Source organism: Sus scrofa, chromosome 15 (genome assembly GCF_054392235.1).
Source record: "Sus scrofa isolate SSC_HxYL_T2T_F1_AM1 chromosome 15, Sscrofa_HxYL_maternal_Yorkshire_Landrace_v2.0, whole genome shotgun sequence".
Taxonomy (NCBI): Eukaryota; Metazoa; Chordata; class Mammalia; order Artiodactyla; family Suidae; genus Sus; species Sus scrofa.
This window is the reverse complement of record NC_139397.1, coordinates 46377437-46389811: the sequence shown is the minus strand read 5'-3', so window position 1 is coordinate 46389811 and position 12375 is coordinate 46377437. Positions and strand designations below refer to the sequence as shown.

At 42.0% G+C, this 12375-nt stretch overlaps 1 protein-coding gene across 27 annotated transcripts in view; it reads right to left on the bottom strand.

The window, feature by feature from the left end:
* Nucleotides 1-11778, bottom strand: part of FBXO25 (F-box protein 25) — a 50366-nt gene extending 38588 nt beyond the window's left edge. For 5 of the 27 annotated variants that reach the window (XR_014829682.1, XM_021076211.2, XM_021076220.2 and 2 more), the window contains exons 1-2: nucleotides 11721-11778; nucleotides 3886-4026 (exon numbers count right to left, since the gene is read on the bottom strand). Coding sequence is in view for 26 of the 27 variants with exons in the window: in XM_021076211.2 (XP_020931870.1) it covers nucleotides 3886-4019 (134 nt within the window). In the remaining variant the exon portion in view is untranslated. Of the gene's footprint in view, nucleotides 1-3885; nucleotides 4027-4644; nucleotides 4980-10668; nucleotides 10946-11666 lie in introns of those variants that run through there. The other 22 variants (XM_021076213.2, XM_021076221.2, XM_084999727.1 and 19 more) reach the window with 9 other exon arrangements.
* Nucleotides 11779-12375: the final 597 nt, after the last annotated feature.

Below are 12375 nucleotides of genomic sequence, written 5' to 3'. Positions count from 1 at the left end.
TAGGACATTCTTGCCAGTATTCAGTACTGTCCTCACCAGCATTTTAACGTTTTGTTTTTTAACCCTAGCCATTGGAATAGGTGTGTAATGGCACACCTGTTATCTGGAAGGAGAACAGCTTCTCAAACCACCAGGAATATGGGCAAGCTTATCTAGGCCCTAGAGCTGTCTCATTCCCTGGAACTTCCTGCTGCATTCCAAGCTGGTCTGCTGGCTCCCCACTGCACTGTGGCCTCAGACTAGCCGCAACGTGTCTTCCCAGGTTGCCTGTACTTCCCTGGTGACTAATGATATTGAGCTTATTCTTCTCCGCTTATTTCCACATGTGTGCTAGCACTCCATGTATCTTCTTTAGTGAAGCGCAGGTTCAGATCTTTTGCCTGTTTTTTTTTTTTTATTGAATTGTTAATTTTCTTATTGTTGAGTTTTAAACACTAACTTGAAAAGATATCTGCAATTCCGGGTCCCCTGCAGTACTGTTTACAACAGCCAAGACATGGAAGCAGCCTAAGTGGCATTGGTGAATGAGCAGTGTGTACATTTGCGCAGTTACGCACCACATGAGGCATGTATACACAGTGGAATAGTACTCGGCCATGGAAAGTATGAAATCCTGCCAGCTGGGACAACATGGACAGACCTGAAAGCACTGTGCCAAGTGAGCTGTCAGAAACAGAAAGACAGGTACTATATGATTTCACTTATATGTGGAATCAAAACAAACAAAACCCCATACAACCAACTCATAGAGAAGAGACTGCAGATTGGAGATGGCCAGAGGTGGGGGTAAGGATGGGCAAATGGGTGAAGGGGGTCAAAAGGTACAAACTTCCAGTTATAAAATACATAAGTCTCAGGTATGTGATGTACAATACAGCATAGTGACTATAGCTAATAAAAGTAATTGCATATTTGAAAGTTACTAAGAGAGTAAACCTTAAAAGTTCTCATCTGAAGAAAAAAAGTTGTGTGTAACTATGTGTGGTGACAGATGTTAACCTGATTTATTGTGGTAATCATTTCACAATGTACACAGATACCAGATCATTATGTTGTACACCTGAAACTAATATACATCAACTATACCTCAATATGGGAATAACTACTATCACTGGGAGCTATAATATGGCCATATAACTAATCACGGCACTATAAAAAATGATGTGGGAGTTCCCGCTGTGACACAGTCGGTTAAGAGTCCCACTGTAGAGGCTCAGGTTGCTATAGGCGCACGTTTGATCCCTGGCCTGGGAACTTCTATATGTGTGGGTGAGTTAAAAAAAAAAAAAAAAAAAAAAAGTAAATCAACATTTAGTGACATGGATTTATTCCCAAGAAATAAAAAATAAGAGGATGAGCAGTGTGGTCGGATGAACGCACACTGGTAACAGGAGCACAAATCAATACCGCTCCATTGGAAAATCACCCACCACCACTGTCATTTCCACTTGAGTTACCACACAGGCTCTTAGGAACAAGGCCATCTGCTCTGCCCTAGCCTCTCTGTGGTCTGTTCTAACACAAAGCCAGGAGGAGTGAAACAAAAACCTGGACAACCCCCTGTGCTCCAAACATCTGACCAACCCTCCCCCACCCTGGGGGCCCTCAGTGACTGGCCTTGGCCACGCTGCCATCCCACCACCCCATCCCACCCACCTGGAGTCTGTGCTGCTCTGCCAGAGACCACACCTGCCTTGGGGTCTCTGCCCTCCCTCCAGGCCTGGGAGGCCCTCTCTGACCCACTCAGCCCACCTTCCCAGGGAGGCTCCTCCCTCGACATTTCCATACACCACCACCCACCCTCAGCACCCTTCCCTCCCACACAGGCTGTTTCCCCTTCACAGCACTTAGGACATGGAGCTGGTTCTGTCCACTGTTTGGCTACCCAACTAGAATGTAAGTTCCCCGAGGCATGGGTTGTGCCCATTCCCATTTACTGCTAGATCCCAGCTCTGGGGACACCTGGTAAATGCTTGACATATGGTGTAGACTGAGCATGCACAACAGCGTGGTGATAATGAACCAGAGGCGTCTCAGGTCTGGCTCACAGAGGGATTTGTCTACACACCAAAGGAAAGAGGTAGGACTTTCCAAGGAGCCTGTCTAGAGCAAGGGGAGGGGCGGCTGCATCCTTCCTGTCTACAAGCAAAGCAAAGGGATCTTCTCCCAGCCCCTCCCTAGGAAGTGTCTGGAATACGCGCTGGGCTGGGAGGAACACATTTTCTGTTCACAAGGAGGTCATTAATAAAACACATCTCTGATCTAGACATCCTGTGTGTTCTGGATGAAGTTAATAAAGATGAAAACTAAAATTCCAACTGGAAGGTTCTGAGAACAAGTCTGATGTCTTCAGACTCCTTGACAGCGGCCCCACTGTGCTCTCTGGCAGAGAGTGAGTGAGCTGACCACAGCCACGCTCTGTAAAACTCATGTAAGGCTGGTAACCTCCTACACTGTTAGTACAAAGAGAGGGGACCCAGATCTGCAAGGCACTGGCATGGGAGCAAAGTGCTAATGGCCCCTCACGTCACCCTGCTGGAGGTTCCACGGCTGCCATGACACAGCCTCTGTCTTTGTGAGATGCCCACAGAGAGGCTGTGCCAGCACTACATACTACTTCAAAGAATTTTCCAGTGATGCGAGAGGTGAGTGGGACCACTGGTGGGAAGGGAGGAAGGGAGATGGGAGGACATGAGTTTGTCATACAAAGAAAACAGGTCTTGACTGTATTTCTCTAATTCTACGTGTATTACGAGAAAAAATTAGTCTTAGACATTTAAAACATGTTTGAAATGAAGGGAAAAAAATAAATGAGGAAAAAAACACATGCAATGCTGTAGTGCAGAAGTAGAAATAATGCTGTATTTAAACTGACATTACAGTTGTTGTCACTGACATGACATTACAGCTGTTTTTAAACTGACATTTTAGAATTCAGAATGGCAGAGAAATGCCACAATATAAATTCAACCAATATTGTGTTATCTTTACTATAATCTGAAACATAAATTTCTGCTTTAAAAAAGGCAAAACCCAATCTCTAGTCTAAAGGTACTAAATTCCTGTCAGAAAAACAGATGACCTGTCAGTTCAAAATACACAATTGATAATTATGTAAATGTGAGATAAAAACAGGCAATGAAATCGATGACTAGACCCATGACCCTTTGGAGGAAGAAGCCTCCAGACCTTTCCAACCCTCCAAAGGCCTAATCACCCTTGTGATGGAGACTGCAAGTCAGCATATGGCCACACCAGCCTGCTTCTGTGTCTGCGCCATCTCTGAATTCCATCTGGACACACGGCCACCAGGAGAAAGGCCACAACCCCCAGTTCCGTGGTGGCCAGCACTTGAGCAAGTGTGAGGGGATGCCCCCTCTAGCAGAGTGCAGATGTGGGGGCATGACTCCCCCTGAACCATGCAGATGAGGCTACACTCTGCAGATGGCACAGCAACAAGACCAGCTCATCCCACCCCCCAAGCACAGTCACCACAGCAACTCAGGCCTCTGAGAGGGAAACACACTTGTCTTGCACAAGCCACCATTACTGTGGGTCTCTGACACATGCTGCCAAAACTGTATCTTGTCATTGTTTCAGATTCCTCAGCTGTAACGGGAGGATAATAATAGTAATAATAACTAACACTCAGATTATTGTAAGAATTAAATGTCCTAAATAAAAAACAAGAAAGCAGCCTGTGGGGGGGGGGGGGAAGGGGGGGCCCTAGGCCATCTACTAGGCCCAGACTTTAGCTACCAACTTGTTTCTCACACAGGCCTACTATTAGGCAATTCTCAGCCACATGGTAAGTTTCAGGGTCTCAACAGACAGAAGCATAAACGTGAAGCAGGAGATGACACAGCTCTGCTTAGCTAGACTCACATGCTGTGACTGACGTTACACGGGTTACTCTGTCTCTCAAGCTCCTGACTCCAGGATTCACATCTTTTCCAGCCATCTTCTGTTTTAATCCAACTCCATCCAGGAGATCTCCAGTCCTGACCCAAAAATGGCATAGTTCTCCTATTTAAAAAAATGGTTAATTTATGTTAAAAATATGTAACTGGTAAAACTTTCATTTACAACATTAATTTAATGAATACTTAATATTTAAATGTCTGTACATGGTGAAAAAATAATGCACACAGCACAGTGTCTCAGTTGTACTAAAATGAACAGACAGACAAGTGTTGGCAGATTTACTGGCCCAACCCTGCATATGTCATCAAAGGTTTACCAGAGCTGATCCCTCAGCTCATTCCCAAACAACAGGCAGTCGGAGTGAGGAAGAAAAGCGAATATTACACCACATAGGAGTTGCCTTGTGGCACAGCAGTAAGTATCTGGCATTGTCACTGCAGTGGCTCAGGTTTGATCCCTGGCCTGGGAATTTCCACATGCCATAGGCATAGCCAAAATAATAATAATAACAGAAAACCCTTGCCAGAAATTAGAAGCAACATAACATGAAACAGGATACAGCTCAGTTTGGCTGAAGCTGCCGATGTAAGGGAGAGAGAGAGACTGGCTGGAAGTGAGAATGGAGAGGCAATTAATGGACAAAGTCAAAGGAGCTGGACTTTACTGAGGGCACCAAGCAGCCAAGAAATGGACCTCAGCAGGGAGGCGATTCAACCAGACCTGAGCTTTACAAAAAGAACTCTTATTACTGTGTCTTCACAGTAGTAAGTGCCACTGGAAACACTTCCATGTTTACAGTCTGTCTTCCTCTAGAAAACACAGTGTCTGGAGTTTCTGTCGTGGTGCCGTGGAAACGAATCCTACCAGGAACCATGAGGTTGCGGGTTCAATCTCTGGCCTTGCTCAGTGAGTTAAGGATCCAGCGTTGTCATGAGCTGTGGTGTAGGTCGCAGAAGTGGCCCGGATCCTGTGTTGCTGTGGCTGTGTGTAGGCTGGCAGCTGTAGCTCCGATTCGACCCCTAGTCTGGGAACCTCCGTATGCTGTGGGAATGGCCCTAAAAAGGAAAAAAGAAAAAAGAAAAAGAAAACAAAACACAGTGTCTTACTCAACTCTGTATCCCAACCACCTGGACCAAGCAGGCACAGAAGAGTAGCTCAACAATCACCACATGAATGATGCAAATACAGATCCATAGCTCAGAAGAGAGTGCTAGAGAACAAGGTAGCAAAGCCATCAGCATCTAAACAGTACAGCCACAGGAACAACGTGACAGGGACCAGACAGGGTGGGGAAAGAAAAGAGCCAAGGAACAAGCTCTAAAGGTCACTGATAAAGGGACAAGCAGATGAAAATGAGCCAAGAAAGGTGATCAAGGACTTGCCCTGTGGCGTAGTGGGTTAAGAATCTGTCATTGTCACTGAAGCAGCTCGGGTCACTGCTATGGTTTGAGTTTGATCCCTGGTCCAGGGAACTTCCACATGCTGTGAGCATGGCCAAAAAAGGTAAAGACACAGAAAAGGAAGTGGGGGGGGGGGGCCTCGTCACCCAGTGGTTAGGATTCAGCACTTCTACCACTGTTGCCATGGTTCATTCAACCCCTGGTCTGGGAACTGAGATCTCACATCAAGCTACTGCACACTGAGGCAAAAAAAGAAAAATAGGAAAAAAAAAAAGCCATAGATACAGGGGAAGTGGGAAGGCAAGAGTAGAATGGATTTAAGAAAGAAATGATCAGATGCAAGGGTTATAAATATGCCAGTATTGTAAGACTTAAAAAGTATACATTGTATTTAGCTACAAAAAGGTAGCTGATAACAAGAACAGTTTTAATAGACTAATATGTTATATTTATAACATAGAGTACATGAGAGACCAAAGTGTTCAAATACCATCTTCCAAATACATTTTTTTGGAAAATGCCCACGATATGTGGAAGTTCCCAGGCCATGGATCCAATCCCTGCCATGGCAATGACAATACCAGATTCTTAACCCACTGAGCCACCAGGGACCTCCCCTTAACAAAAAATAGGCTATTAAATAGGCATTGATACTGGCTTAGAAGAGACAAAAAAAAGTTTAGGAGAGAAATTACAGGTCCTCAAAAATATTCCTGGGTCAACTACGAGTGCTCAATATGAAACAAAAAAATGAAGTAATTTTCCTTTGTAAGAGGATCTCAAAACCTTGCTAAACTAATTAATAACCAGAACACATCTTTTTAAGTCATACATTATTTAACTTGCTTTAGAGGATAATAAAAATAATTCCTTAAATCTCAGCACTATTTTGATAAGCCTCATCTTAAGAGACTTATTTCAAAACTAATTATCCTAAAATGCAAAAGCCACCACCCATGTCCAATCAATCCAGAGTATTTAAGAGTGTGTCCAATAGTATGTTTCTGATATTCTGATTTTCATGAGGTTTCAGACACAGACCAGAGGATACTCTTACCAAAGAAGGCAAGTACCATGATGGAGCAAGTAGATGAAGCCTAATGGCAAATTTAGTTTCATAAAACACAAACAAGAGAAAATGTCTATTAGAACCATCTCCAACAATTGTCAAAGTATCTCTCAGTATATTCAAACTGTGTTTAAAAAAAAAAATCAAGGGGCAACTGTGAAGAATTTTCTAATAAGCCAAATACAGGATTACTTCAATGACAAACATTTAAACACAGACTAAATGTGTTATTATGCTACATTCCCTTAAGGGTATACTAATACATCCTTAAGTGGAAAAAAAAAAAAAACTTCCCCTCAATAATATATGTAAATATATTTTAAAAATATATATGCATATGTGCAAATGAATTAATAAAAACATATAAATTTAGTTACAAAGTAAGTACTAGGGATGTAATTTACAACATGATAATTAACACTGCTCCACATTATACATGAAAGTTATTAAGAAGAGTAAATCCTAAGAGTTCTTATCACAAGGAAAAAAATACCTTTTTTTCTATTTCTTTTTTTTTTCTTTTTCAGCTGCATCCACAACATCTGGAAGTTCCCCAGGCCAGGGATCAAATCTGAGCTACAGCTGCAACCTATGCCACAACTGGCAATGCCAAATCCCTACCCCACTGCCCCACAATGCGAACTCCCTGTTTTTTCCCTATCTCTTTAATGTTGTATCTATATGAGATGATAGATGTTCACTAAACATATTGTGGTAATAATTTCATGATGTACACAAGTCATCATGCTCTACGCCTTAATTTATACAGTACTATATGTCAATCATATCTCAGTAAAACTGGTGTGAGGGGGAGATGTTATGTAGATGTAGAAAAATGTCCCTTGAAGAATTTCTTTTAACAAGAACTGTAACAACTATAAACAATTAAAATATCTAAAAGAGGTTTTAAATATATGTATTACACTGGGATGCTAAATGGCTATTAATAACAATTGTGTGGAGATTTATTAAAATGAAAAGATATTCATGGTATATTAACTGGAAGAAGCCAAGTTTTAGGAGAATATATGCAATACTAATATGTATTTCTAAATGTGGGCACAAATTTACACATATGCATAGAAAAAGTCTGAAAGCAGATACAGCAAAATGTGAACAATGAATTTCAACCGATTTTACATTTTTTTCTTTGGGGCATTTTTATTATTTTTTTAGACGAATATGTATTACCCATGTGACAATTTTTATAGACCACAACTTGCTGATGTGAAAGGGAGAAATGGTGATGTTGTTAACTATGTCAATCTTCCTGAGGCACTTGAAGAAATGTCCCCAGTATGTTTCCTTTCTTCTTTTGTGATTTGTACGCTCACACATTTTACAGATTTTTTAGTTTTTTCTTCTCTTGTAGATTTTAGAAGTCTTCATATATTTAAATGAATGAATTTGGTTTCTCATTAAAAATATATGTAAATATGCATACATGAAATCTCTCATGTGAGTACTAAAGTAGTAAGGAAAAAGTAACTAAAGAAATTTAGAGTAAAAAGCAAATCACCTGGGAAACCTCTGAAGAGAAACTAGGATGTAAGCTTGGCCTAAAACAGGGTTAAATCTGGAGTGGATGGAGAGGACAGGAAAAAGATGCCAATCACAGAAATGTAGATGAAAAAAATATGAAGATGGACTACAAGTGACATGTTTGAGAATAAGCAGAAGAGGCGGCTGAAATAGAGACATCTGCAGGAGGACTGGCAGGTTGGCTTGAAAGTGAACAAGGAGAATGCTGACTATCAAAAGTACTGGACTTTATTCTCTGAACAATTAAAAGTTTTTGAGCAATCTAGCGATGTAAGCAGTGCTGTTTTGAGACTAATTTGCCAGGGCCTGAAGGGCAGACTGAATAGGAGAATGGAGGCAGAAAGAACAACTAATTAAGCAACAGAAACTTCTTTACTCCACCTCAGCGAAGAAAATGTTTAAGACTTGATGACACACAAACAGTGTGCACTTGCCTATGCAGACACTAAGCCCACTTACTACCCAAGGCACTTATATTCAGGCCTCACAAGCAACCCCTGTAACATTTACACGAAGTTTCTACTGTAAAGTTAAGAGTCAGCTTAGGGTTTCCAGTAAAATAATCAATTTCTTTACAACTACCAAAATTCTAGAGATAATTCATGTTGACTTTAATAGTTCTGTGAGAAACAAACTGGCCTCAACTTTACAGCTGCTTAAGTGTATTTCCATTAGTTGGAAGGAATGAAATGCAGCTTAACGCACCACAGAAATGAAAAACAGTACATTTCCACGGGTTCTGTTTGCAACACAAAGGAAAGTATTTGTTTTGAAACAAATGTGCATATTCCATATATTCATAGCTATGTTTAGATGTATCCATTCCAGAGATGTCATGTTACACTCTTTGGAAGACAGTGAAGCTTTATTTTAAAGTATAATCCTTAGGCTTTATACTTTAATCTTTTTTAAATTGAAATGTATTTGATTTACAATTTTGTGTTAGTTTCAGATGAACAGCAAAGTAAGTTATATATATATTTTTCAGCTTCTTTTCCCTTACAGGTTATTACAATATATAACTTTCTATAATACCTATATGATATTTACATACTTTCATAACTTACATAAAATCCTTATATCTACACTTTAGGCTTTAGTTCATGAACCAAAGCAGACTCTTGAAGCACAGTTATTACAAACAATAACAAAAAAGCTATTGGGAACATAAAAAAAAAAAAGAAAGAAAGAAAACACACGAGTTGCAATTTGAAAGGCCTGGATCTCAAATTTTCAAAAATATTCCCAGTCTGAGGAATCTACCAAGTTTGCAAACAGAAAAACAATATTGCTAAACTTTTAGAAAGATGAAAACCCACCTATTACAAAAATGTATTTATTTGTTCTGCTAAAAGATCTGAATTGCTAAGATTTTATACATTTAATTAAAATTACCTTTGTTTTGAGAATTTCCAAATACAAAAATAAAAACTAGAAATTACTCCTGAAAATTATTAAATGCATTAAGAGCAACCACCCAAAGGGTGGCTACTCTAGTGAAACAGCCAGTACAACTTGCAATTTTTGCACATTTGATGCCAACTGATGTCAAAGAGCATATGAGCCATCTGCTGTAAATCCTCCCTTCATCTCCAATTATCTGGCAGGACAAGTGGGTGAAGCACTGCAGGAGAACAGCACTTTATGAAGTTCACTTGCCAGCAGAAAGTCCTGCACCAGAAAATCAACAGTAACCAAGAAATGTCTTTCCTTAGGCAAGCCCACTTTTTGTTAACTAATGATAACAGTAGCAAACATTAAGGGCATAGGTGAGGCCTTACCCTAGACAATTTGCCTCTGTTATTTAATTCTCACACTACCTTATAAGGTAGAAAACGTTACAATCCCCATTTTAAAAGTTTAAATATCTATTTTAATTATTATTACTTTTTTTTTTTTTTTGCTTTTTAGGGCCGCACCCACAAGGCATATGGAGGTTCCCAGGCTATGGGTCAAATCAGAGCTACAGCTACAGCAAAGCAGGATCCAAGCCGATTTTGTGACCTACACCACAGCTCACAGCAATGCCAGACTCTTAACCCACTGAGCAAGGCCAGGGATTGAACCCGCCACCTCATGGTTTCTAGTGGGATTCGTTTCTTCTGTGCCATGACAGGAACTCCTAAGTCTCTATTTTATAGATGAAGAAACTGAGGCTTTAACAGATACAAACTATTGCCTTTGGAATTGATTGGCAATGAGATCCTGCTGTGTAGCACTGGGAACTATGTCTAGTCACTTATGATGGAGCATGATAATGTGTGAAAATAGAATGTGTACATGTATGTGTAACTGGGTCACCATGCTGTACAGTAGAAAAAAAATTGTATTGGGGAATTAACTATTAAAAATAAATAAGAAAGAAACTGAGGCAAAGTTTGACAGAGCAGGGATTTACACTCATGGACTCTCACTCCATGATCTAAGCTTTATCACTGTATTTTTATAACAGCAATTCCTAAACATCCAATAAAATAGATGTCATAAAACTGCAAAGAGTGTTTGCTTACATTTTTTTTAACCTTATATGACATACATCTCTAGGTATGATCTATAAAAACACCAAGAAAAAATGACAAGAAACTTAACTCTAATAAATTTGAAAAGGCTCCATGTATTTTGCTATTTAAGTCAGATGAAGAGGAAATGGAATAACCATGCTTACCTCAGTTACTAAACAGATTTTCAAAACAAAAACTGTAACTAGAGAGCAAGAGCTCTCGGTATACTTACTGCACACAAACAAGAAACCACCAAGATACAATGAAGACAAAAGTAAGGCAGTTTTATATTCAGAGAACAGCTGGCAAAGGAGTTTCCTTCCCCATCATTTCTCACCTGTCATCAAAAATTTTGAGAAAATAATTTTCATTGTTTTGAGAAAAGAATTATTGGTCCTCGATAAGCATTTGCTTTCTCTATTGCTTTCTTTTCCTTATAAGATTTCCAAATAACTGAGGGTCAAACAATTTGGGGTCAACGTGACTATGGCTTCTAAGTATGCGAGAATCTGATCCAAAAGAACATCAAGAAATGGTAAATCAAGAGCTGAGAAAGAGAAATGGGATTTACTGCAAGAAAGCCTGCGAGATGATCACAGGCGCTTCATGGAAACGGAAAACATGCCCCCCCCCCCCCCCGGCAAAAGAGAGGAAAGCGGGATATGAAAGAATAAAAGAGAGCGTGTCATTTCTGATAAAGGCTGGGTGGTAAAGATTTGGAAGATGCAAGAAATGAGGGCTCCAGAGGAAGAGGCACAGGAAGAGACACGATTCCCCAGATCCTTTAAGATTTGTTTGAAAACGGCCAGGGTTGGGAGAAGGGTTAAAAAGGAGCTCACTGGAAAAGGAGGGATGCAAAACTGAGGCATCAGCTCAAAAGAAATAAACAACAAAACGACTAACGAGAAGACCTGAGTCAAAGCCGTGTGCAGGGCAGAGGACCGGGAGCCGCAGAAGGACAAGGTCGGGCCAGGTGCCCGAGAGAGGGTGGGAGGGACAGAGAGACATGAGTGGGTAGGGCGGACGCCGGGAGACCCCGAGTCGTGGAAAGGGGGGGCCTGCAGTACGCAGAAGGGGCCGACTTGGCGGGGGCGGGTTCAGGACCCAGGGGAGCGCGGGCTGCTGGGCAGGGCCTGCTCTGCAGAACCGGCGGGGGTCCACGGCGGTGTGCGTGGAGAAGGGGGAGGGGTGGGCCACGCCGTGTGGCCGGCGGACTGCCTCGGTCCCCACCTGACGCGCGGACGCCCAGAGTCCCCAGCCGGTGCGCGCGTCGTCCGTCCTTACCTGGCGCGCCCACGCCCACAGCCCGCACCTGACGGCGGCGCGTCGGGAGTTTATTGCCGGAAGTCGCTCGCCGCGTACCGGGGAACGCCGCAGGCAAGCCCCGCCCCCAGCCGCGCTGATTGGCCAGCGCGGCTCCGCGTGGCTGTGTTGCTACCCTGATGCCCGAGTCTGAGGAGCGCGCTTGCGCAGTGGGCGTCGCCCGCTTGGGCCCAATTTGCCCACGCCCGCACTTGTGCAGTGGGCGTGGGCGGGCCCCAGGTTCCATGTGTTGGTACCTGGCAGCAGAGAAAAGCGTTGGATACTTGGTTTTTTACTCCCCAGTCGACGGCAGACGGATACTTAAATCTGCTCACCCAACCTGCCCAACTTTCCAACCCAACTGCTGCCCAGAAATAATCTAAATTTTGAGAATGTAGCTTTTATTTGCCCTCAATTCACCTGTACACCTAATTGCTAGAATACAGAGTTTTAAGGCTTAGGTGCTTTCTATTTATAAACGATTTAGAGTTTTGCTCTTCTCTTTGTGGAAGGTTGGAGGATCAAGTCTCAACCTGTGGGGTTTTCCCAGTTAGGAGAAAAGAATGTGGGGTAGTAGCATTAGTGCCACAAGTTCATGTGCTCAACACATAGTGAGGCCAACAAACTAAAACGGGTT